The following is a 24,201-nucleotide window of genomic DNA, read 5'->3' as shown; positions in this document are numbered from 1 at the left end:
GTCACTCCTGGTGTCTAGCCCAATTCCTCTTCCCCCTGTGGTTGACTGAACAGCATACTGGGGCTGTACCTAATTTACAAGAACGCCTCTTTTAGCTCTGCCTATGCTCCCACTGTGCTCTGGCACCCAGCTCCCTTCCCCTCCTACACGCCCTTCTGGAGAAGGTTGATCCCTTATCTCCTGGCCTCACCCTTGCAGGCGGCATAGGAGCCTGGACTACAGCTCCCAGAATCCCTCGCGGCCCACCCGCAGCCTGGGAGCCCGGCAGGGTAGCTGCTTTTCTTTGCCTAAAGTTCCCGGTCTCCTCCCCAGTCTGGTCGGTCGGCGCGGGACGCCGGCACTGCCCCGGTCGATAGCGCGGGAGCATGGCCTTCCACCTGGCCCGGCTGGGCGCCGGCCCCTGCTGGCGCGGGGCGCGGGGCAGCTGCGCGGAGCTACGTGCCGGGTCCTGGCGCGGCAGGGCCGGGTGCATCTGCCGGCCCCCTGGCACCGCCGGCGCGGAGCAGAGCCGCGGGCTGGGGCTCGGCGCGGCGGCGGGGGGCGGCCCCCGGCGAGGGACCGGGCTGGCCGCGGCGCTGGCGGGGCTGGCGGGGCTGGCCGCCGCCGCCTTGGGGCACGTGGCGCGGGCGGAGATGGTGTCCAAGAGCTCGGGGGCGCGGAGCCCCTCGCCGGGGAGGCCGGGCGAGGAGGAGGACGAGCTGGCCCGCCGCTGCAGGGGCTTCATGGCCTCGCCGGTGACCGACCTGCGCGAGCTGCGGAGGAGGCCGGGCGACATGAAGACCAAGATGGAGCTGCTGATCCTGGAGACGCAGGCCCAGGTGTGCCAGGCCCTGGCCCAGGTGGATGGGGGCGCCGGCTTCTCTGTGGACCGGTGGGAGAGGAAGGAAGGTGAGGCGGTCGGCGCCGAAAGGGGGGTGAAGATGGGCACAAGGGGTCGGACTTTAGTTTGCGGCCATAAAATGACTCAGAGTTGGTGTGAGGGTAGGAAAGGGGTACCTGCTAGGTAAAAAGGGGACCCCGTTAAGAAGATTGACACTGAAAGGGCCTTCAGCCCTCCTCCTGCAGGTGTGGAACCAGAGGTGCTGTCACTCTAGCACTGGACATTTCAAAACCTTTACAGTTTTATAATGGCCTTTTTCGTAGACGTCTTCGGGTTACTTTAGCCAACAAGCGTGGATGTCCAAATTTGTAATCGAGCATAGATTTCCCCATATTTCATCTCCTTTTCTTGGTGTGTTTACACCTTCCCCTCCTTTGGAAATGGAAAGAGAAACTTGGCTCCTCTTTGCTAAGTGCCAGCCAGACTCCAGCTAAGAGTGTCATTGTGTCCTGTCACTTCCCCAAGTTGCACAAGAGGTATTTGATTGGTTTGTCAGAAGTTCTACAAAATGCACCTGTCTTGGACCCCACCACCACCACCACCACCACACACAACCCACACACACCTTGGTCATAAACTTGAAGGATTTCTGACTTTCATACAGCAACTTCTTATCAGCTGGTTTGGGGCTGTGATACTGCCACATTCATATTAAGTGAAGTTAAACCTGGTTTTCATAGTGTTTTCCATCTTGTAATGTTTTCAAGCGAAGGCCATTGAACCAGGACACAAAACCTCAAGTACTAGACTAGCTGTGTGACCTCCTGAAGGTACTTAACTTTTTTTTTTTTTGCCTCTGTTTCTTCACCTATGAAATAATATATGAGGGTATTGTAAGAATTAAATGAGGTAAATATATGTAAGTGCTTAAAATATTGTCTGATGCATAGAAAGCAGGAGACAAATGTGTGCTTGGAGAAGGTGTTTTACCTTTCTGTGCCTCAGTTTTCTCATTTGAAATATGCAGTTGTACTGGATCATCTTATGTCCTATCCAGCTCAAAGAAGTCTTAGAAATAAAACAAGCTATACATGAATCTTTATGAGAGCTACTCCTGTAGTAACTCTAGTGTCTTAAAAAACAAACAGACCAGCCACTAATAGTAAAGCTCATACACCTAAATGTACTGGGTCTCACTCAATTTAGAGTTCCAAATCCCCTAAGTCAGTGGTCGGCAAACTCATTAGTCAACAGAGCCAAATATCAACAGTACAACGATTGAAATTTCTTTTGAGAGCCAATTTTTTTAAACTTAAAACTTCTTCTAATGACACTTCTTCAAAATAGACTCGCCCAGGCCGTGGTATTTTGTGGAAGAGCCACACTCAAGGGGCCAAAGAGCCGCATGTGGCTCGCGAGCCGCAGTTTGCCGACCACGGCCCTAAGTGATCGAATATCTACTGTTTTTTAGTTGCCTGTAAACAAAATGAAAAGGCAAACACTAAGAAAAAAACAATGGGAACAATATGGAGTTCTTTAATGTGGTAATAATAAAAGTTTTCAAATATATCCATTCCTGTTTTTAACCTTAGTTTTCTCTCTTATATCATAACCAAAGCAGTAGTATTTGAAAGGAAAATGTTCCGGTGATTTATTTTATTTCATTTTTATTTATTTGTTTTTTTGTTAATCCTCACCCAAGTATATTTTTCCCATTGATTTTTCGAGAGTGGAAGTGAGGGGGAGAGATAGAGAGAAACATGGATGTGAGAGAGACACATCGATTGGTTCCCTCCCCCATGTGCCCGTTGGTCAGGGATGGAGCCTGCAACCGAGCTAAATGCCCTTGACCGGAATCCAACCGGAGACCCTTCAGTCCATGGCCCAATGCTCTAACCACCGAGCAAACTGGCCAGTGCCCGGTGATTTATTTTAGATGACGGCATAAAAATGTAGAAGAAATATTCAATTCTGTGATTTGAGGAGATACTATTTGCCTACTATCAGTAGCAAATGTCATAAAGCTAAGCTAATCATCTAATTTTATTGCACCTGAAAATTATAAATATACAGATGTTGAAAATAGAGGAGGAGAACAACTCCTAATCCCATCACCTCAAGCAAGGGTTATTTTCAATTTTGCACTTTATTTTCTATTTTTCATTCTTTGCTCATTTTACATTTCTGTAAACAGGAGGTGGGGGCATCAGCTGTGTACTTCAAGATGGGCATGTTTTTGAAAAGGCTGGGGTGAGCATTTCTGTCGTTCATGGCCATCTTTCTGAGGAAGCAGCAAAGCAAATGAGAAATAGAGGAAAAAACCTGAAGACTAAAGATGGTAAGCCAGTCTCAATTGCCTTTAGTAGTTGCTGCAAACTGTTCTTCCCCACAAGTCTTATTTGTAAAATAAATTTTGCTTCTGTAAAAAGCCATTTGGGTGCATATGTCCCATAAGCATGTTCACAATTACCTTTTTTTAAAATTATATTTTAAGAAATATATTAAAAAGCAGCTTGTGGAAATTGATCCAAAAACCATGTTGGAGGTACTTTGTATCAAGCCAAGTGATTGAGAGCAGCTCACTGTGTGTTTTATTTCCCAGGTAAATTGTCATTTTCTGCTATGGGTGTGAGCTCCGTTATCCACCCCAAGAATCCTCATGCTCCTACCATCCATTTCAACTACAGATACTTTGAAGTAGAAGAAGCCGATGGTATGTATGTCTGGAGCTGTGGAAAGTACTACTGTGCCAAATGTGTATATTAAAGCAGGTTAGAGGATATAACATCTAACAGCGAGGGAGAATAAATACGATTTTAACTAGATTTCTCAGGAGGCATATGATGGCTTATTCCTTAGCAGGTGCAATGGATTATGCACTGGACATGAAAATGGGATTGGCTCAACTCCGATTGCTCCACATTTCCTCCTACACAGAAGGAACGATTGAGTGAACCTGAACTTAAAGTGCACACAGGGTTCTTTGCAAATATAAACCCACCCAAAGGAAAACCTCGTGTGCAAGAGTTAAGTTGAAATTGAGAACTTGCCTTTGGAAAATATCTTCCCCATGCATAGCTTTGCTAGCCACCAGTGCATTGTAGGATGGGATGCACTTGATCCTGCCTCATTATGCACGTGTAATTCCAGCTAGGTCTCCCGTTAGCTGAGCCAGCTCTTACACCTGTCCGAGCGCCTGTGCAGTGCCACTCTACTCCTCTTGACGTCTCTGTAGGTGATGGCATTTAAAGTCAATGTATTTAACTTTTCATTTGGAAGTTGCTTATGTTTAAAAAATTGACAGCTGGTACTGACAACCTATAGGCCTAACTAAGCTCATGAAATAGTTATTCTCAAATGGTAAGTTGTCTCCCTCAGCAAGTGTTTTTATCCTTTCTGAAAGGAAGGGAAGATCGTACTTATTACAGGCAGCATAAGAATCTTCTGTTTTTTGTGTTTTTGTTTTTGTTTTTTTAAATAAGCTATAGATGCCTGGGCCAGATATTTGCTTTTATTTTTATTTTTTAAAATTGTGACCAACAGAGGCATTTTAAGCTTCTCAGGTGATTTTAATATGCAGCCAGAGTTAAAATCCACTGCCTGGTCCACCTGTGTGGTGTTTGATCATTCCCTGCCAAGTGTATCATTTCCCTGCCTGGTTCTACTCTCACTTTTTAGTTTCTTACTTCTTTCCTGCCCAGGCCTTACAGGCAATTTAGAGTTGATTTTTTTTTTAATTATTTTTTTTTTTTTTTTAAGAGAGAGAGAGAGAGAGGTGGGGCGGTGGAGAGACATTCATTTGTTGTTCCATGTATTTATGCATCCATTGATTGATTCCTGGATGTGCCCTGACTGGGGATTGGACCCACAATCTTGGCATATCAAGATGACACTAATCAACTGAGGTACCCGGCCAGGGCCCAGTTCAGTGTTTTTGATTGTCACCTGTTTCATGCTTAATAAAGTAAGCTGATAAGTTAAGTTTGCTAATACAGTGAGTAATGTGATGCATCTCAAAGTCCAGAGTCCAAGTCACGTTTACATGTCTTGATTTGGTAGGTAACAAGCATTGGTGGTTTGGTGGGGGAAGTGACCTTACTCCCACGTACTTGAACCAAGAGGATGCTGTCCATTTTCACAGAACTCTAAAGGAGGCTTGTGACCGGCACGGCCCAGATCTCTACCCTAAATTTAAAAAATGGTAGGTCATGATACCTAAAGTATATTTTGTTCCTCACTAAATACCTTTTTTTAGCTGACGAAGGTTGAACTATCATTGCTCACTAGAATTGGGATACCCGTTTTAAGTAGTTTTCATAAGTTATTGACTTAGGAATATTTGAATGTCTGCAATAAAAATTGGGTAGCAGCATATTCTTTGATTCCAAATGATTTAGAATGTAAACTTTAAGGTGATTTATGCTTACAAGTCCAAGGCTTTTTATCCTCTGGTGGAAATTAAATTTTCATCCCAGGTGAGCATTGTCTCTCTATTGCCATGGGAATACTAGTACATGAGGGCATAGGAAGGGCTGGAGAACTATTAGGGACAGATGGAAATGAGAGATTTGGGGCAAGGAGATAGGTGGAATTGGACACTTTGTGAAAGAAACTCTTAAGAAAAAACAAACAAACAGGAGTTGTGAGGAGACCCAGGATGTTTGGTAGGTATGAAATGGAATCTAAGCATAAGTTGCTTCTGAGGGCAGCAACGACACTCGTTTCAAGATAAACAGTATTAAACTGGGCTGTTTGTTTCTCTTTCACTAAAGGTCTTAAGAGTTCATATGCTTTAGATCAGTGGTTCTCAACCTTTTTAGTGCCGCAACCCTTTAATACAGTTCCTCATGTTGTGGTGACCCCCAACCATAAAATTATTTTCGTTGCTACTTCATAACTGTAATTTTGCTACTGTTAATGAATTGTAATGTAAATATCTGTGTTTTCCGATGGTCTTAGGCTCTACAGCAGCGGTTCTCAACCTATGGGTCGCAACAGGTTGAGAACCGCTAGCAGGGTCGCCTAAGACCATCGGAAAACAGATATTTACGTTACGATTCATTAACAGTAGCAAAATTACAGTTATGAAGTAGCAACGAAAATAATTTTATGGTTGGGGGTCACCACAACATGAGGAACTATATTAAAGGGTTGCGGCATTAGAAAGGTTGAGAACCACTGCTTTAGATAGACATGTATTAAATTGTCTACTTGCTTTGCAGGTAAAAGTAAAACCATTTTCTACATAGGTACTAACTGCAGGAGATCCATCTAAAGCCCTTTATTCATTTTCATAGTTGGACAAAGAGTGAGGACACTGCTGGCCTTAGTCAAGGATGGCGCTCTGAGTGGAAACACTCACATTGACTTTCAGGCCTCTGTTGTTTCCCTCTGATCCCTGATTTGGCCTTGCTCTGTTTTCCAGGTGTGACGAGTACTTTTATATAGCCCATCGTGGGGAGCGGAGGGGCATCGGGGGTATCTTTTTTGATGACCTTGACTCTCCATCCAAGGAGGAGGTGTTTCAGTTTGTGCAGAGCTGTGCCCAGGCTGTCGTTCCTGCTTATATTCCCCTTGTGAAAAAGCACTGTGATGACTCATTCACCCCTCAGGAGAAGCTGTGGCAGCAGCTCAGGAGGGGACGGTGAGTGAATGGAAGGAGAATACACCGGCTCATTGTGTGCCTGGGGAGACGGGGAGAGCAGCTGTAGTAACAGTGGGTGGTGTGCTGTCTTGGGCAGATACTTTTTCAGAGTTGTATTAGTACTCACCCTAATTTCTATTTCATAACCAGATGAATATTAAATGAATAAAACAACATTGTATAATACAGTATTTTAGAAAGAGCGAAGTATATTTCATTTGTCTACATCCGAGATTTCATAGTAGGCATGTAGTAAGTAAGTACTTGCTGAATTTAATTCAGCCCATTTCTTTTACTTAGTTTTCAAGCAGTACCCTCCAGCCTTATGCCAAGATAATAGGTACCATTTAATGTTTTTGCTGCTTTGTAAATTTGGAATCACTCCTTTTTTCATTCATCATTAAGGTTTCATGGAGGTTGTTTTAATGAAAATAATCATTTTAGAAATTATTTACACTTAATGACAATATTTACTAATTATGAAGTACTTACTATGTGCCAACCCATATATGAGGCAGTTTGCATCTATTTTTCTCCACAAACTTGTGATTTTGGTGTAATCATTATCATCTTATAGATGATAAAACTAATTCTCAGAAAGGCAAGTTCCTTGCCCAAGATTACACAGCTGGTAAATAAAGATCCCAGATGTGGAACCAGGTTATCATGAGTTCAAAACTTGCAGCCTTTCCCATTCATGAAGGAAGTGGTTGAAGCAGGTTTGTATTTCTTACCATGATATTCATCTTAGCACCCTGCTCTGTGCATTGAGCTTGGTGAGCTCATTTGGGTGATCATCCTGAGATTATCTTCAGCTGGGGTATACTTGTGAATCAGCTCCAAAGTAGCCACTTCCGGCTCACAGGAATTTCTCATTGCCATCTTAATTGCATGTGTACTACTGGTCCCTGGCTGTAAAATGGATTTTCTCACTTGTGTTCATTCTGTATCAAGCATAGGAAGTTTAGGGCACTTAAGGAGGTAAGACTAGTGCCCAGAAGAAGGTCAACTTAAATAACATTCCAGGTCTAAAGATAAATGTCTGTGTATCCTTTGTGACCACCTGTGCTATCTGGTCTCTGTTTATAAACATGGGAAAATGAGAGTTGATTAACTTTTCTTCTTAGAAATTGCTTACACAATGCATCTGTTTTGGGACATGTTTTTGTTGTTCCTGCGGTTTTTCAAATACACCTTTACTTCTTTCTTTTTTCACTTGACACTTACGTGCCCCTATGGCTAGTCTCTGTGCTGACTCCAAAGGTGAGCACAGCATGGCCCTGTACAAACAAGCTCATAGTTCAGTGGGGAAGGTATACCTAAGAGGATAACTTAAAAAGCAAAAACAAAACACTATGGAAAGTACAGTGGTCTAGTTTTGCATAAGATTTGATATGCAAACACTCATGTGTTTTGAGTTACAAGTGTGAGGTGTTAGATTAATTTTCTGAAGTGTGGTGGGTGACTCTTCTTCAAGGAGAGCCTCCTTCTCCCACGCTTATCTCTGGGCTTCAGATGGCAGTAAGCTCTGGGGGAAAGATAACCCTAGCTCTTCTGCAGTTATCAGCACCGTCTTCACTTGCTTACAATGCATTTACAGCCCTATCTGTCTCCTTCAGGGGTCACTCTTCCCCACCTCCGCCCAAAATGAGTTTCCCCTGCCGTGAGACTGCTTCCCTTTGACTGTACAGTCTTATTTGCAAACTCATTTAGTCTCTTGTCCTCAGTTACACTATTCTCTCATCAGACCTTGAACTTCAAGTCTTAGAGTCTTTTTCTTCCCCATAGGAGAACAGAAACTAAACATCTTTAACTTAACGTTGTTTTGTTGTATGTTGAGAAAGGGAAACAGGATAAAATTTAGGCATCAGTTAGATTGAAGGGAATGGTTCAAGTCCATAGTTCCCAGGTACCTCAGAGAAGAGTAATGTATAGAAAGAATCAGGAAGAACAGATCTAAGCGGAGCCTGATGGGGGTCAGAGAGGCTAACGTAGGGATAGGGACATCATTCACTCAAAAAAGGAAACTGCAGGGGATCCTCCAAAAAGCTCATTTAGGGAGCTCCTTACAAGGGTCTTTGACACAGGCATCAATACAAGTTAGAGAACCACAGTCATTCCTTAAATAATGTTTCAGCCATGTCCTATCAGGCAGAGTGGAAAAGGACTGTGAGAGACGGGTATAATTTATTTTAATTTTCTCAGAACCTTTGGCAAGTTTCCACACACAAGAGCACTTTCTAAAAATTGAACTACTCCAGGATTCTAGAAGATACTTTCTTGTATGTGTGATTAAAGAGAGTAGCAAATGGATAACGAATAAAGAATATCTGAGTAAGTTTAGAGTAGTTTCTGACAAGTTGAGAAATGATCTGAAAGGGGTACTGTTTATTGACATTTTCGGATCATTCTAAATTATTTTGGGTAGTAGAACTTATTTTTTTTTAAGTTGGGGAGAAAAAACCCTTTTACAAAGGATGCCATGATGTTAAAGGCAATTATATTTTTAAGCTAGACAGAGTTTACTCTGTCTGGCCGTTAATGGAAAACTAATGTACTAAACCAAGTTTTCATTGATGCTATGGATATTTTTCTAAGCAAATAAAATTGAGCACTGCAACTCAACCACTGCCTTTTATTATGATTGCCATGAATTCGCAGGAAGGCTGATTTATGTCACTGCTTGTTAATGCTATTAACTAACTACTTCAATAAAAGGGAATACCTAGAATATATTAGTAAATGTTAATAGATTGCTGTTACCTGCATTTGGCCTTTTAATTACACGTTTGCTGCCCTGTCTTAGTACATGTGAGGTATAGGCAGTGAAATGAAGTCTGTGGCTCTGAACTGTCTCAGACTGTGGGGGAGGCCCAGAAGGAGTCATGCCATTTCTTTTTCATGATTGTTGTGCCTTCAGGTTCTCAGCCTTGTGCTCATTCTTTTTGTTTATTAGAAAACAACCTCCTTATTTTATAACTGCTCTGTGTTGGGGCTGAATCTATGTCCTATTGTTTGTTGGGTAGAATACCCTTTTATTTATGCCTGTCCAGATGGAGAAAACTCAGCTGACTGCAGACTTCTGTCAGTTCCAGCTGATTGGGAGAGTGGGCAGAAAGAAGTCCCCCCTTTAAGTATTCATTATGGGCTAAGAAAGATTTTACTCAGCTGACCCTTAATGTTGTTTGATGTCTGCATGTCAGGTATGTGGAATTTAACCTGCTGTATGATCGGGGTACAAAGTTTGGCCTCTTCACTCCGGGATCCAGGATCGAAAGCATCTTGATGTCTTTACCTCTGACTGCTCGGTAAGAATAACTCGTCATAATAATTATCCCCCTACCCCGAGCCCTCAGCCCCACCAAACATGAACGTTAACACTATAAATGTCTTACCCAGAGACTTCACTGGTTTTGACTTTGCTGCTTTTATTAAAAAATCAGAGTCAAACATTAAGGAAAATCAAATTGGATATTTTAAGGGGTATCAGGGTGAGTGATACAGCCTTGTGTGTGAGAGCCGGGAAAGGATAGAGGGAGCGGGAGGACGGGGCGGTGGGGGAGGGGTGATGATGTCTAAGGGCCAGTTATTATTATCCTTGCCTGGGTAGTATTCTAGGAAGAACATAGCAACTTTTAAAACTTAACTTTATTAAAAATTATTGCACGTGTGAGGAAATGTCTTACTCTCCCATAGGGAGTGTTAAGTTTGTTTGACAGTATGATGTGCACAGCATTCTCCCTGCGTTTTCCCTGCTGCTGTGGTGAACTAGCCTCCTAGAGGTTAATTGAATCTGTGTGGGGAATTTTACAGATGGATATGTTTACATTGGTGCTATTAGGTTAATAAAGATCTACAACTGACTTCGTTGCTTTTAAGAAAATGAGAATGATGTGTGTCAAGACTGAAATAGAAAAGATCAGAAAGAAAACAAAGTTACCATTGTTTGTTTTACAAGACTTAGAATCCTTTTTCTCCATGAATTTAAATGTCTAAATAAGAATGAACTACTGGATGCCATTGACAGTCTGCCTTGCCTCGTTCTGCTGTTCTGATCCAGCCTTGTGAGAGCAGTACCCTCTGTGGTTGTCATGCCTTCACAATGGCATTGGCTCTGTCTTTGTCTGACTATTGTTTAGGGATCTTCTGTCCTTGGTTAGAAGATCACGCACATCACTGTTAGGTATTCCTGGCACTTGAGAGATGAGAAATGAGGGAAAAGTAAACATGACCATCAGGCCTCTGGTGATCAGCCTGATCATGCTGGCCCCTAAGTATAATGCATATTTCAAGCAGATGTGGGCGGATTAGAAATCACTACCTTGCTCAATTGAGTAGCATTAACACAACAGGTCACTTTTAGCTTCTTATAATCTATACTGGGGGTCTGTAAACTTAACCCTTTGCACTCGCTTGTTTTTTTCTCGTTTCCTTTATTCTAGTGCTAACCATGTCGAGTCACACTTGACATCCGAGTGCAAAAGGTTAAGACTGCAGGATAAATCCAAGTCCACCGGAAAGTGTGCTTTTGTACAGACCTTGAGCTAAGAAAGGATTTTACATTTTTAAAGGGATTTATTAAAAGCAAAAAAAATATGAAAGAGACCATGTGTGGCCCCACAAAGCTTAAAGTATTTATTATGTGGCCCTTTATATTATCTGATGTATTATTTACTTTAATTTTATACTCATGTTTTTTCTGAGAGAGAATCTATTTAAAAAGGCATACCAATATTGTTGCCATAAATAGAAAGTAACACAAAATAAATGTGTAAGTGTTAAGCTAAAAATAGTTTGCCCATGGGTCATCTCAGGTTAGAACTTTACAAAACCCTAATTTATAGTAAAAGTGGGATATTAGCCAAAGTGTGCTCAGGGATTAAGAAACTTTATTTCTTTAGCAACAAGTATTTTTAAAAAGCCTGGTGGGTGAAAGGCATATTAGGCACAGTGGAGACAAAGAGGTCTTATTATCACATTTTTTTGTTTCTGTTTTGGGTGTACATAGATGGGAGTACATGCATTCACCCTCAGCGAACTCCAAAGAAGCGGAAATTCTGGAAGTTCTTCGCCATCCAAGGGATTGGGTGCATTGACAGAGGCGAAGCAGCCGTCCTGGGGTTTGGGGACACAGAACGTGTGCTCCCATTCCGCTGGCCGGCACCGCTGCCACCCTGTGGCAGTTAGTCACCTGTGTCTGGAGCCCCAGCCTTCGTCCTGGAGCCTGCCTTCCTGCACCATAGGTTTCCATTGGCTGCTGTCGGTGACGGATGAGGAAGTGACCACAAGTCCATTGGTTGATATAAATCTCATCTAATACTTTTAGAATCATTTTATATGACTAGTTTACAAAATATGACATTGGGTTTCCTGTATTGAGTTAAGGGAATCTAAATATTATAGTTTGTATCAGGAGAACTTCTCATGTTATTTTTATTTCTTATATTTCTTAAAAATTTTAGTTTCTGCCACAAAAATCTGTTGTGGGATAAATTTGTTTTCATTAATTCAATGAGATTGAGTTTATCAGTAATTTTTGAAAACAACCTGAAATGAAGGTAAAAGTTTTGCTTTGTTGTTACTGAAGTTTTTTTAGTCATAATATTTGTATGTCTGTATCTTGCTGTAGAAATCATAATGTTGTAAAATGCTCATTTTTATATAATGATAGATATTTAGGAACACTTGAAATTTTCTTAATCTCTACATGTGTTACAATTCAGTGATTACCTGTAGTTGTTAACTCTCCATCACTGTTATTTCAAAAAGGGACATCTAAGTTATAATTTTTATTTTTGTAGAACTAGAATTGGTTATCTGAACTTTTGAATGTGAAAGTTTATAACCATAGATTCTGATATTTAGAATTTTCTATTCCAGACAGTTCTATATGGGAAATTAAAAAAAAAAAATCCTGGGGATGTTATGAATAAAGGAAATGTTTCTCATTTAATAAAGGAAATGTTTCTCCTTCTTTAATTAAAGTAAACATAAATGTTATGAGTGTGAGAAGCATGTAGGCATTTTATAAATATTTTTTCTTGTAAGATGGACTAGTTGAAATTGTCCTCTTTAAATAAGAGATTCTGTAACTCATTTGCTTTTAAGAGAAATTCACAAAATTCTTAAAATGGCTTCTTTGTTCACATAATAATATGACTGTTTTTTTAATTCATAATATATTGAAGTTTGTAAGGAATATTATCTTCTTACATACTATTAAGCATTATCTTGGAACATGTTGAATGTATGTGACTGTGTGTGACTCTTTAGGGCTGGAAAATATATGAATTCTTTAATTGTCTTACAACAGATCCGCTGATTAAATTTTATTATGGAATATGGCTTACAAATGTCTGTATTTTTCACTTTTTTTCAGGATAATATACATAGGAAAGACTAATATTTCTTAGTTCTAACACCATAGTTCCTCACCTAAATATTTGAACCTCCCTAAATATAACTTTTGCACTCAAATTCTCATGGCAGCTTTATTCACAATAGCCAGGAACAGAAATAATACAAATGCCCTTCAGCAGGTGAGTGGATAAAGTGTGTTATAGCCATATATTAAAATACTACTTAGTAATGAGAAGGCATGGCTTGATAAATGCAACAACATGGATGGATATTTAAAAAGCATAGTGTGCCAAGTGAAAGAAGCCAGACACAAAGAGCACTCACTGTATTACTACATTGAAATTTTCTTAATCTCCACATGTGTTACAATTCAGTGGTGGTTAACTCTCCATCACTAGAAAAGTAAGAATTCTAACAACAGAAAGCAGATCAGTGGTTTCTAGTGGGTGGGGCTGGGGATAGAGCTGGGAAATGGATTGGGAAAGCGAACAAATGAATATTTTGAGGTGATGGAAATGTCCCATATATTGATTGTGACAGTGGTTACCAAATTGTATACACTTACCAAAACTTACTGAACTTCACACTGAAAATCAAAGAATTTTATTGTGTATATAATTTATACTTCAACAATGCTGACAAATTTGAAAACCTCTAATATAGGCATGTTCAAATAAACCTCAGTTTACCTTTTACAAAATCTACTAGCATATTTAGTTGTGTTTAGGACTATTGGGGTCTGGGCATTGGACTAAGGTAAAATTTCAAAAATTTTCTGTGCACATCAGTTTTCCGTACCCTTTGATGTATTTCTGTTACAGATGAGATGGGGGGAAAACATAATTGCATTACTCAAAGTAAATTTCTCTTTCAAATTTGTATTGATGTCTATTCTCAATCTTCTAGAGGCCCAGGGTGTACTCCCAAGTGGCCTGAGTACCTGAGTGCTGCTCTTTCATATGTCTGTTAGTGGTCAGAAGGGATGGAAATTTTGGGGGAGGATGTATATGCTTTGGAACAAATTTCTGATCACTACTTTCCATCAGTATACTCCCCCGCCTTCCCACCTATTGAACCCAACCTTTGAATTAGCAAACTGCATGCTAACGAGCACCAGATTAGAAGGCCAAGAAATGTGTGTTTTTTTAATGACTATCCTTCCATGTGTCTTTTGCTGTTACATTCAAGGCTGGAATCATCTGCGGGTTTTTTAGTCACACATCAGTGCCTGGGTTAGACCACTTCAAGGCTAGGCTCAGCTTAGACTCAAATTTCACCAGGTGAGGTATGCATGGTTGCCTTCTGACCCAGCCCCAGAGGTTATGTGGTGTCACTCTCTCCACATTCCATTAGTTAAGTGAGTCACTAAGCCAGCTCCACATTCAAGGGAAGGGAATAGGCCTTCCTTAACTCAGTGGCAGGAGTGCCAAAGAATATGTGGTCATCTTGGAAACCAACACATATATCCTTTCACACCCAAAACCACAGAAGCCACTTGCCTCTTTCCCTCCCTCGATGTCCTAATAAAATCCTGTTGAGTCTACCTTTGAAATGCTTCTTGATTTCCTTCCTCTGTTCACCGCCACCGCTACTGTATTATCCCTGCCACAAGTATTAATTATGTATTTGAAACCCCACGTTTAAAAATTGGGTCCTTCCCAAAGAAACGTGTAAAATTTCAATTTCATAATAAACCTAAATTGTCACAATTAAGTTAGTGAAGCATAAACATTTACAAACGTCTTGAATAAATCCTGAATTTAGTATTGTTTACCTGAAACCAGATCATAGGTCGTACAATAGAAAACCTCACAGACCTGTTTCTACAGGTGGTTTAATACCACATACATACATAGACTCGCAGAGCAAGATAATTGAACTGCATTCCGTCTTCCAATCAAGGTTCTTTGTTTTGATTCTAAAAGTTAACTCATCCATCAGTATTTTAAAGAATCCTTCACCTATTAATTCCCATTCATCAACACACGTTTGAACATAAAACTTGGCATAAACTAATGCATCATGGTTTCAGTGAGTAACGAGTTTCAGTGAGTTGACACAATCACAGTCATTTGGCTTTGTAGTCATTTACAGTTGCAACATCGGCTCTGTCATGGACTCGTTTACTTATGAAATGGTTGGGGAGGTATCGACTTAAAGTGCACAAATAAAATTGAACCGGTTGAATGCCTCTATTAACAGCAAGTGGATAATGCATTTATAAATAAAAGTCCTCATAGCGATTCATGCCCAGATCTGGTCAACGTTGTTCCCATTGTCTGATTTGGTGAGGCAGCCTGAGGCTTTTAGAATGTTCCCAGCCTGCTGCTTGACCTCCTTCTACCCATAGAAATAATATGCAAAGCTGCAACCCCACTTACCAATTTCTTATAGTTCAAGTTGTAATTCGACTGAAAAAATAATTCAGTAGATACCCTCAAAGAATAATGATTTTATTACTTAAAATTTTAAATACATCAATGCAAACTTGGCAACTTCTGCTGAACGTTTTAATTCAGGTGTATTTGATCTTATATACTATTCAACATGAATAATGTGAATATTTCTAGAAAGCAATAAGGACCCACTTTTCATCTTCACCTGCTCTCCCCCACTCTCTTAGTGATGTGAGGGAGATATGGGGTCCTCCTCCGAGCAGCACGTCTTCTCCCTGACCCTCTAGCATGTGGAGGGGAGATCAGGCCATCCCTGCTGTGCCAGATCGGAATCCCAGCTCACAGAATCTGTGAACACAATAAAATGGTTGCTGTTCTATGACACTAAGCTGGGGCGGCTTGCTAAACGGCAATAGATAATTGGAACAGGTTAAAGGCCCTTAACAAAAAAAGAGGAGAGCAGTTTTGATGAGCTTTATATGCCTGCAAGCTGCCTATGCCAGTATTTAGAGATGTGAGTCTGAGGCTCACGAGAGAAGTCTAGAAACAAATATTTACCAATTATTTGTGTAAGGGTGCTAATTGAAAAAGTAGATTAATAAAGGAGAGTCGAAGATTGAACTGGGGCCAGAGAAATGAGCTTGGAAAAAGGTGTGAGGGAAGGAGTCCAAGAAGCAGCTCATTGAATAAATGGAATAGAAACAAAGGAAATTAAAAGGGACAAATTGGGTGTGATTGTAGTAAGGGTTGAAACATTACAGTAGCTATGCTTCTATATATAGAAGATATTGAAATAATACATGTTATCCTATCTAATAAAGAGGGAATGTGCTAATTGACCATCACTCCATCACAAAGATGGCTGCACCCACAGCTGAGGCCAAGTTCCCATAAGGAGCCTTAAGGAGCAATCAGCAGGGACCTGAGGCTATGCCTTCCCCCACCCTCGTGGGGCTTGACAGGGGACCTCAAGATGCTCTTCCCGTCCTAGTGCTGGGCTAGGGGACCTCAGGCTGTTCCCCCGGCCCCAGCACCAGACCAGGGGGCCTGAGGCCACGCCCCCCACCCGGCGGGGCTTGACGGGGACTTCAGGCCGTGCCCCCCCACCCCGGCACCAGGCAAGGGGACCTCAGGCTGCACCCCCACCCCAGCACTGGGCCAGGGGACCTGAGGCTGCACCCCCCTGCCTGGCGGGGCTTGATGGGGAACCTCAAGGTGCACCCCCAGTGTTGGGTGGGGGGAACTCAGGCAGCGCCCCCCCACCCAGCGGGACTTGATGGGGAACCTGAGGCTGCGCCCCCTGCCCGGCAGGGCTTGACAAGGGTGGAACTGGCCAGGCCTGGATCTAGCCCAATGCAGGGGGGCGGGGGGAGGCGGGGGGCGGCGGGCGGCCAGGTCTGGGTCTCATGCGATTTTGAGGTGCATGTGGATGGGCAGGGACTTGACTCTGGGTCCCATGGTGTGCCCCAGACTCTGATAGGTGGAAGGTTTTCATATACATTTTACTAATTTTCTTTCATCTCTGACACTTCTATTATAGAGAAAGGGCAAATAACAATATTAAATTATTTCCTCTAATTAATCCCCTTTTAATGTGCATGAATTTCATGCACCGGGCCACTAGTATATAATATGTTCGATAAATCAGGCATTAAGTTCAGACTTTTAGAAATGATCCCAGTCTCTAAATTAGCAAGGTCTTCTTTGGCACTAAAATTTAGGTAATAAAATTATTTCCACTAACATGTATGTAGTGTCTCAAGTTTTTCAAATTGTGTCTAAATGTGAAATTCTTTAAAGAACCAGCAGGTGGAGCACATTTACTCGAGAAAATTAATTCTGGATTTCTGTTTTTGTTTTTCTGGCGGGTAGGCTGGGAGTGGAGGAAGAAACAGAGAAGAGAAGTGAATGGGAAAGAGAGGGAGAGGGTGAGAGAGAAAAGGCCAAAAAAAAAAAAAAAAAATGGAGAATGAGGCAGGAAAGAAGATGAAAGAGAACTGTTTAACATCTCTCCTTCACTGAATTATGGTATTGTTGAATGACTATCTAAAGGAATTATTACATATTTAATCAAGTACTGTTATTTTTTCCATCACCATTTATCCCCTCGATGCCCTCTTCCACCTCTACCCATCCCCCAATCACTACACTGTTGTCCATGGCCATAAGTTCTCTCTCTCTTTTTTTTTTTCTTTTTGCTCAATCCCTCCACACACATCCCCACCCCCACCCCCGCCCCAGAACTGTCTTCCTGCTCTCTATGAGTCTGTCTCTATTTTGCTTGGTAGTTCAGTTTGTTCATTAAATTCCACATATGAGTGAAATCATATGGTACTTTCTCTAACTGGCTTATTTCACTTAGCATAATGTTCATACTGTTAATTTCAGTATGATGTTTATATCTTGTCAAATGGCTCATGTTTCATTTCTCTCTTTATTACAGAGAGATTCTGAAGTTGGCAATGTTTACAATCCCAATAATGTTGAATGTCTAAGGCAGGGGTCTTCATCTGAGTTCCTAAGGAGTTCCTGAACTGTGAATTAGTTGCCTGAAATCATGAGAAAGCATGTACGTTTTTCTTAGAGTCCATAATGTTAATTTGACTCTCAAAAGGATGAATGATCCTGAAAGGATTGAGGGCTACTTAGTTCATAAATTGGGAAGATGTCTATATCCCAGGGGGAGCATGTGATAATTCAGTGAGAAAAGGTAAAAAAACATTTTTATCCATTCAAAAGTTCTATTTTTTTGTGCAGAATTTAAATATTTGTCCACAATAAATTAATACAGTAATGCATATATTTAATTCACAAGTAAGCAAGGCTATTTGAGGGGTACAGAATTAGCAGTACAATAAAAAAAATTTGCTTGTCCAAATAAATATTGTACATTCTATATATTTTTTAAAATCCTCACCTGAGGATATATTTCCATTGATTTCAGAGAGAGAGGAAGGGGGAGAGAAACATCTATTTGAGAGAGAAACATCCATCGGTTGCCTCCCATACTCGCCCTGACCTAGACCTTAACCCAGGCATGTGCCTTGATGGGGAATCAAACCTGCAACCCTTTGGTATTTGAGAAGATACTCCAACCAACTGTCCCATCTGGCCAGGGAAACATGTTTACACTTTTAAGGACTAAAAATGAAAACAGAGAAATCAGAAAACGGAATATCTTGATAAATCAAAGAGAGAAAACAACAATAACGCTGGAACTTCTTACCTCTTGCTAGAGTTACAGAGGATGAAATGGAAATTTGCTAATTTCCCATCGGTTTTAGAGGGATCTAAAGGATGCTATCTAGCTGAAACCGGTTTGGCTCAGTGGATAGAGTGTCGGCCTGCGGACTCAAGGGTCGCAGGTTCGATTCCGGTCAAGGGCATGTACCTTGGTTGTGGGCACATCCCCAGTGGGGGGTGTGCAAGAGGCAGCTGATCGATGTTTCTAACTCTCTTCCTCTCTGTAAAAAATCAATAAAAAATACATTTTTTTAAAAAAGGATGCTGTCTAAAGAAATGGAGAACAAGATACTAACTAAAAATGTGATAATGCAGGTATTCACAAGAATAGTAACAGAAACCAGATTACCACAAAACTAACAAACATGTGAAGAAAAGCAACCTGTAGAATAATACATATATTATAGTTCCATTTGTATAATATTCAAAGAATGCAAAACTATGTCATAGAGTGTTTTTGGGTAATGTAACTGAAGAAAAACCAATGACAAACAAATTCAAGTGAGTGGGTAAAAGGATTGAGGTAGGGCTTTAAAGTTCTTAGTACACAAGGGGCATTTTCAACATTTCTTATTCAATAGAACAGTTCTTAATATCCTTCTCTTATTTTCTGAACATTAATATATTAAATATTTAACTGTAAACCTTTTAACCTAGGAGCAGGAAAAACTTTTTTACTCTGTTATCTACATGCAACTCTAGGGGTTTTCTTGTTGTCATCCCGATATGCATTTCTTTAAAAATCAAGTATTTTTTCCTAATATGAAATTAATTCCTATACTTTGTGGAAATTTTAAAAAATAAGCAAAAGTATTAAGAAGGAAATAACCATCCCATTTTATACCTCCACTCAGAAATAACCATAACTACTCAATATTTTGGTGAATTTCTTTGTAACTCTTTCATGCATATTTGATTATACTAGTTAAATAATACTGTATATATAATTTTGTATGCTGATCTCATCCTCCCCCCCCCCCCATAAATTTCTATCTTAAGAATTTCCCCTGTTATTTAAAACCTCCAAAGGCAGAGGACAGGATGGGGCTGAAAATAGGGGTTTCTTGAAAATGAACTCTTACTGGGGGCTCTACATCATCACCCATCCCTTTCCTCCAAGGGAATTTGTCCTCCGTATGGGCAGGAGATGCAAGGGCTATTTTCTAGAAAACTATTTTCCAGAATAGTTCTAGAGAGAGAAAGAACAAAACAAAACAAAACAAATTTTTACCACTGAGCGCTTTGGTGTTTTCACCATAAAATGAGTAGCTCTTTTCTTTGCTCCCCTCTCATCCACTTCAACCCCCAAAGCTTTCAATCCAATTATTACTGCCTCTTTAGGAGAATGTATCATCAGATATTTGAAGGAAAAATCTCCAAATATGAGAGAGAGAAAATGAGAGAGAACAGACAGACCTCGAGTTAATATCCTTAGATAGATAGTAGATTAAACTTGTTATTTAGAAATACAGAGGTAAACAGAAGATAGATCTAATAAATTTTTAAATGGTTGTTTTTTGGGAGAAGGTCTGGGGGTGGATAGAAATGGGACAGATAATTATTGGTTTTTGTTATAAGCCTTTACTACTGTTTGATTTTTTAAAACTGCAGGCATTTATTAGACTAATAAAATATTAGAAAGTAAAGGCCATGGACTTTTTTTTTAAGATCTCAAAATATTGTTTTCATTATGCACATTTTCACATCGCATTTGTTGTTTTTTAATCAGAAAGAATTTTCCATTTTGTCACACTAACTTTTTTAGCATGAGTTGCCATTACTTTATCACTGTTTCTAAAAACCTCTTCCTGTTTTTAACCTCATTGTTAAGATTAATTAAATGCAGGTTACCTTCTAATTAGTTCTACCTTGAAGAGATCAGATATGCTCAGAGGAAATAATTATTTAACAGGTTCTAATAATTCTTCAAGGTCCATAGAACTTTATGTGTGGCACTCAAGTATTTTTCTGCCTATGCTAATAAGTAAAATTATTGTTCATAAAACTCAAACTGTTTAGTCACAGACTTCATACACATCAAGGTACATGGGGAAGGTATTCCAGAGGGTGGGTGCTGGATGATGTCCCATGTGTGTGACCTCTTCAAAGTTCTTATTTGGCAATTTAGAAATTACATGGAGATCAATGACCATCTAACGGCTTGACCACTGTTTCTTGGGTTATGTCTTCTAAACATAGCAGCCTCTGGCTCAACCACAAAGGCATCTCATGAGTTATAGAGGAACTTGAGCATATTTGTGCTTGTGAAGAAACCTAAAAAAAATATTCCAGTTTCATAGCTCTACTTTATGTTTTCCTCAAATATTTTAGTGACAATCTGAAGGACTTGCTACCGATGGCTGAAAAACCTCCATGTGGCTTGGAAATCACTAGAATAGGGAAATAAAAGGAAAGTTACCCAATTAAAGAACAAAACCCCACAACCCCTCACTGTTTCCCTTTGGTCCCCACAAAATTAGAGGAAGTTTGATGGAAGGATGAGCCAACCTGATGCTTGGAGAAGGTATTTGGCCTCCTCCCTGGACGATCACACAATCTATGTGCTGCCACTGCAGGGTCATTGCTTCAAGGTCAGATTGGTGGAGATACGACCCAGGTGAGCAGAGAGATAGGACTGAAAAACACTTTCTGGAAAAATGAGTTACAAGTTGAAGAATGCTTCTTTCTCAATGTTGTTACATGGTTCGGTTTTCACCCTGGCCAGGTTCTAGTGTGGGCAGGTAGGGTGGAGTCCTCTCATTCTTACTCTACGTTTGTGGTATAACTTTCTGAGTTCACTGTTGTTTGTTCCTCATAATTTTTAGTGATAATCTTCGATAAAGTCAGAAATGGATTAATTCCTCTTGTTGACATACATGAAATTGTACCTGAATTTTTATTAATTAAAAAATTTGAGTTAGAAGTATACACATTTTGAAAATTATACAGAGTGGGGCAAAAATAGATTTACAGTTCATATGGAAAACAATTAGTAAATAGTAATGCAATAAACTGTGTTTCGCATACTCACAACTATAAGCCTACTTTTGTCCCATCTATATGTAGAAAGACAATATAGCATCATGTTTTCATTACTTATATTTCTTATCCTTGAACCCCTTAATTTTTTCTTATCAGAAAACATTTTAAATTACATAATTATATAATAAAAATTTAGGTGGCCATATTAACACAAAACTCCTTTCCCCTTTTTATGTAACACCTTTTATTTATTTATTTTTTTAGTGTACAGTTTTTGGTTCTTGCTTACATTCTGTAGTTTGATGTTTGATCCTCTGGATTCATTTTAATACTTTCTGTTCTGTTACTAAAAAAGTTTTCTTTGCACACACACTTGAACTTTTATTGCACATCTTTTTACTTTTTATTCTATTTTTTTAAAATCCTCACCCTAGGATATTTTTCCATTGATTTTCAGATAGAGTGGAAGAGAGAGGGAAAGAGAGAGAGAGAAATATCGATGTGAGAGAAACACATCCATTGGTTGCCTCCTGCACGTGCCCCAACCAGGGCCCGGGCCAGGGAGGAGACTGCAACCGAGGTACATGCCCTTGACCGGAATTGAACTCAAGACCCTTCGGACCGCAAGTTGACGCTTGATAGAGCCAAACCAGCTAGGACTATTACACATCTTTTTAAATTCCATGTCACTTATTATCTATATCCTCCCAACATTTTCTTCTTAGCTTTGGATAATTCTTATGTCCCTTCCATGTGGAAATCTAAATCTAGCCTTATGTAATTGCTTCAAATGATGATAAACTATTTATTTACTTATTTGTACTTCTAACGTATCCTAAAAAGGAATTAAGGTGATTTATAATAGCACATACAATATAATGGGATGAATTCAATTAAAGTAAGAAAAGTTAGCAATGAAGACAAAATTAAGAGTGAGGTCGGAAACCAGAGAGAGTCGGACCTGCATTATCACCATTTGTCCACCATCCAGAACTGTAATGTCAGTGCTGACATGTACACATAAGGAACTGTTGGACATTGAAATTGGGTCTCAAAAGAACTGTTGGCCCAGAAAGAAACTCACTACAGACTGATTCATTTGCCTCTCAGCATAACCATTACTGCTTGTCTCATTTTCGGTTCTTATAAGTGTATTTCTAATAGCACATGATCTCACTCATCTAGGGGAAATAATGAACAGCATAGACTGATGAACAAGAACAGACCCAGAAACAAGGAGGCATCGATCGGACTGTCGGGCCTCAGAGGGAGGGTAGGGGAGGGTGGAGGAAAAGGGGAGAGATCAACCAAAGGACTTGTGTGCAAGATGAGCCTAACCAGCGGTTAAGGACAACAGGGGGGTAGGGGCATGTGTGGGGAGGGGTGTGGGATGGTGATGGGGGGATGAGGACAAATATGTGATACCTTAATCAATAAAGAAATTAAAAAAAAAAAAAAGAGTGAGGTCAGTACTCAAATGTTTTCCAAATAAAGCCACAGTTTGGTTTAGGGTTATATCTCCGATTTTTGTTTACCAGCTTTAAGTCCCCTCCCTGTAGCCTGGATACTACAACTCACTTGTATTAGTCAGGGTTCTCCAGAAAAACTGAACAAATAGGTTCTCTGTCTGTCTGTCTGTCTGTCTGTCTGTTTACATTAAGGAATTAGCTCACACAGTTATGGAGGTTGGCAAGTCCCAAATCAGCAGTTCAAGTCCTGAGGTTGAGACGGGCCGGAGACCTGGGGAGGAGCCCACATGGCAGTACAAGTTCGAATGAAGGCCACCTACTGCAGAATCTCCTCTTGCTCAGGGGAGATGGGCCTTTTGCCCTATCCAGGCCTTTAGCTGATTGGAGAAGGCAATGTGTTAATATCATTGAAAACCACCCTCACAGAAACATCCAGAATAATTTTTAACTCCTTGTCTACGCACAGACACAGCCAACTTCACACATACAATTAACCATCACACCGCTGAAGCCTGCTCTTTGCCTTAACCCTCCGCTTGCTTACCCCCCCTCCCCGCCCCCACACCCCCCTTTACCATTTTTCCCTAATCCACAAAGCTTCTCTTAATCTTTTATTTCTCACACTGAAGATTCTAAAGTGGCCATGAGGCCACAAGTTCATATTTCAAGATTGGGGGGAAGTCTCACCTTTTTGGAGGCCAATGACTGCTAGTGAACAGGCACACGGGTTATCTTGGGTTTCTTTCTAACCTCTCCTCCAACAACCCTGCTCCGGGGGGATGGGCCTGCCCGCCCTCCAGCCCTGTATTTACATTGTTACAGGCCTAACAGGAACCCCCCCTTCTTCTAAAGGGGTTCACAGTAGACAGCAGCTTTGCTAGCCTAGCTCACATTTTCTGGGTGCTAAAGAAGCCAGCACACAAGGTTGTGGCTTTCACAATTTACTTTAATCCCTAATAAGGCTGAAGCAATAGGACATGCCTGAGAAAAGTTCCCCAGGACCTAGAGGTCCCGTGTGTCTCTGCTACTAGCGGGGATCTTGTTCCATTTCTCCACCTCTTAGCTCCTCCGAAGAATAGAGTCAGACCACAGTCAGGGGCTTGGGGAATTCGTTGCTCTTCCTGGCAGGGTTCTGAAGTTTGTGAGGAACAACTCGCTAACTTTCTTTCACCAGGGAGAACAAAAACCAAAATGAAATAAAAAGAAGGCAAGTAAGTGACAACACAAGAAATGTTATAGGCAGAGACTCAAATATGAGTCCGTATTGCGATCTCTTTTCTTTATTTC

General features: G+C 40.6%; 1 protein-coding gene across 1 annotated transcript; it reads left to right on the top strand.

The window, feature by feature from the left end:
• Positions 1 to 254: 254 nt before the first annotated feature.
• Positions 255 to 12,804, top strand: CPOX (coproporphyrinogen oxidase). Its single transcript, XM_054714027.1, has 7 exons — positions 255 to 888; positions 3,015 to 3,158; positions 3,423 to 3,533; positions 4,880 to 5,021; positions 6,246 to 6,464; positions 9,668 to 9,772; positions 11,473 to 12,804. Exons 1-7 carry the CDS (start codon positions 366 to 368, stop codon positions 11,558 to 11,560), a joined length of 1,332 nt encoding a protein of 443 aa, XP_054570002.1. The 5' UTR covers positions 255 to 365; the 3' UTR covers positions 11,561 to 12,804.
• The last annotated feature ends 11,397 nt before the right edge of the window (positions 12,805 to 24,201 follow it).

The sequence above is a fragment of the Eptesicus fuscus genome, chromosome 3 (assembly GCF_027574615.1).
Source record: "Eptesicus fuscus isolate TK198812 chromosome 3, DD_ASM_mEF_20220401, whole genome shotgun sequence".
NCBI lineage: Eukaryota > Metazoa > Chordata > Mammalia > Chiroptera > Vespertilionidae > Eptesicus > Eptesicus fuscus.
The sequence above is the reverse complement of the archived record's forward strand: the minus strand, read 5'-3'. Positions and strand labels throughout refer to the sequence as shown.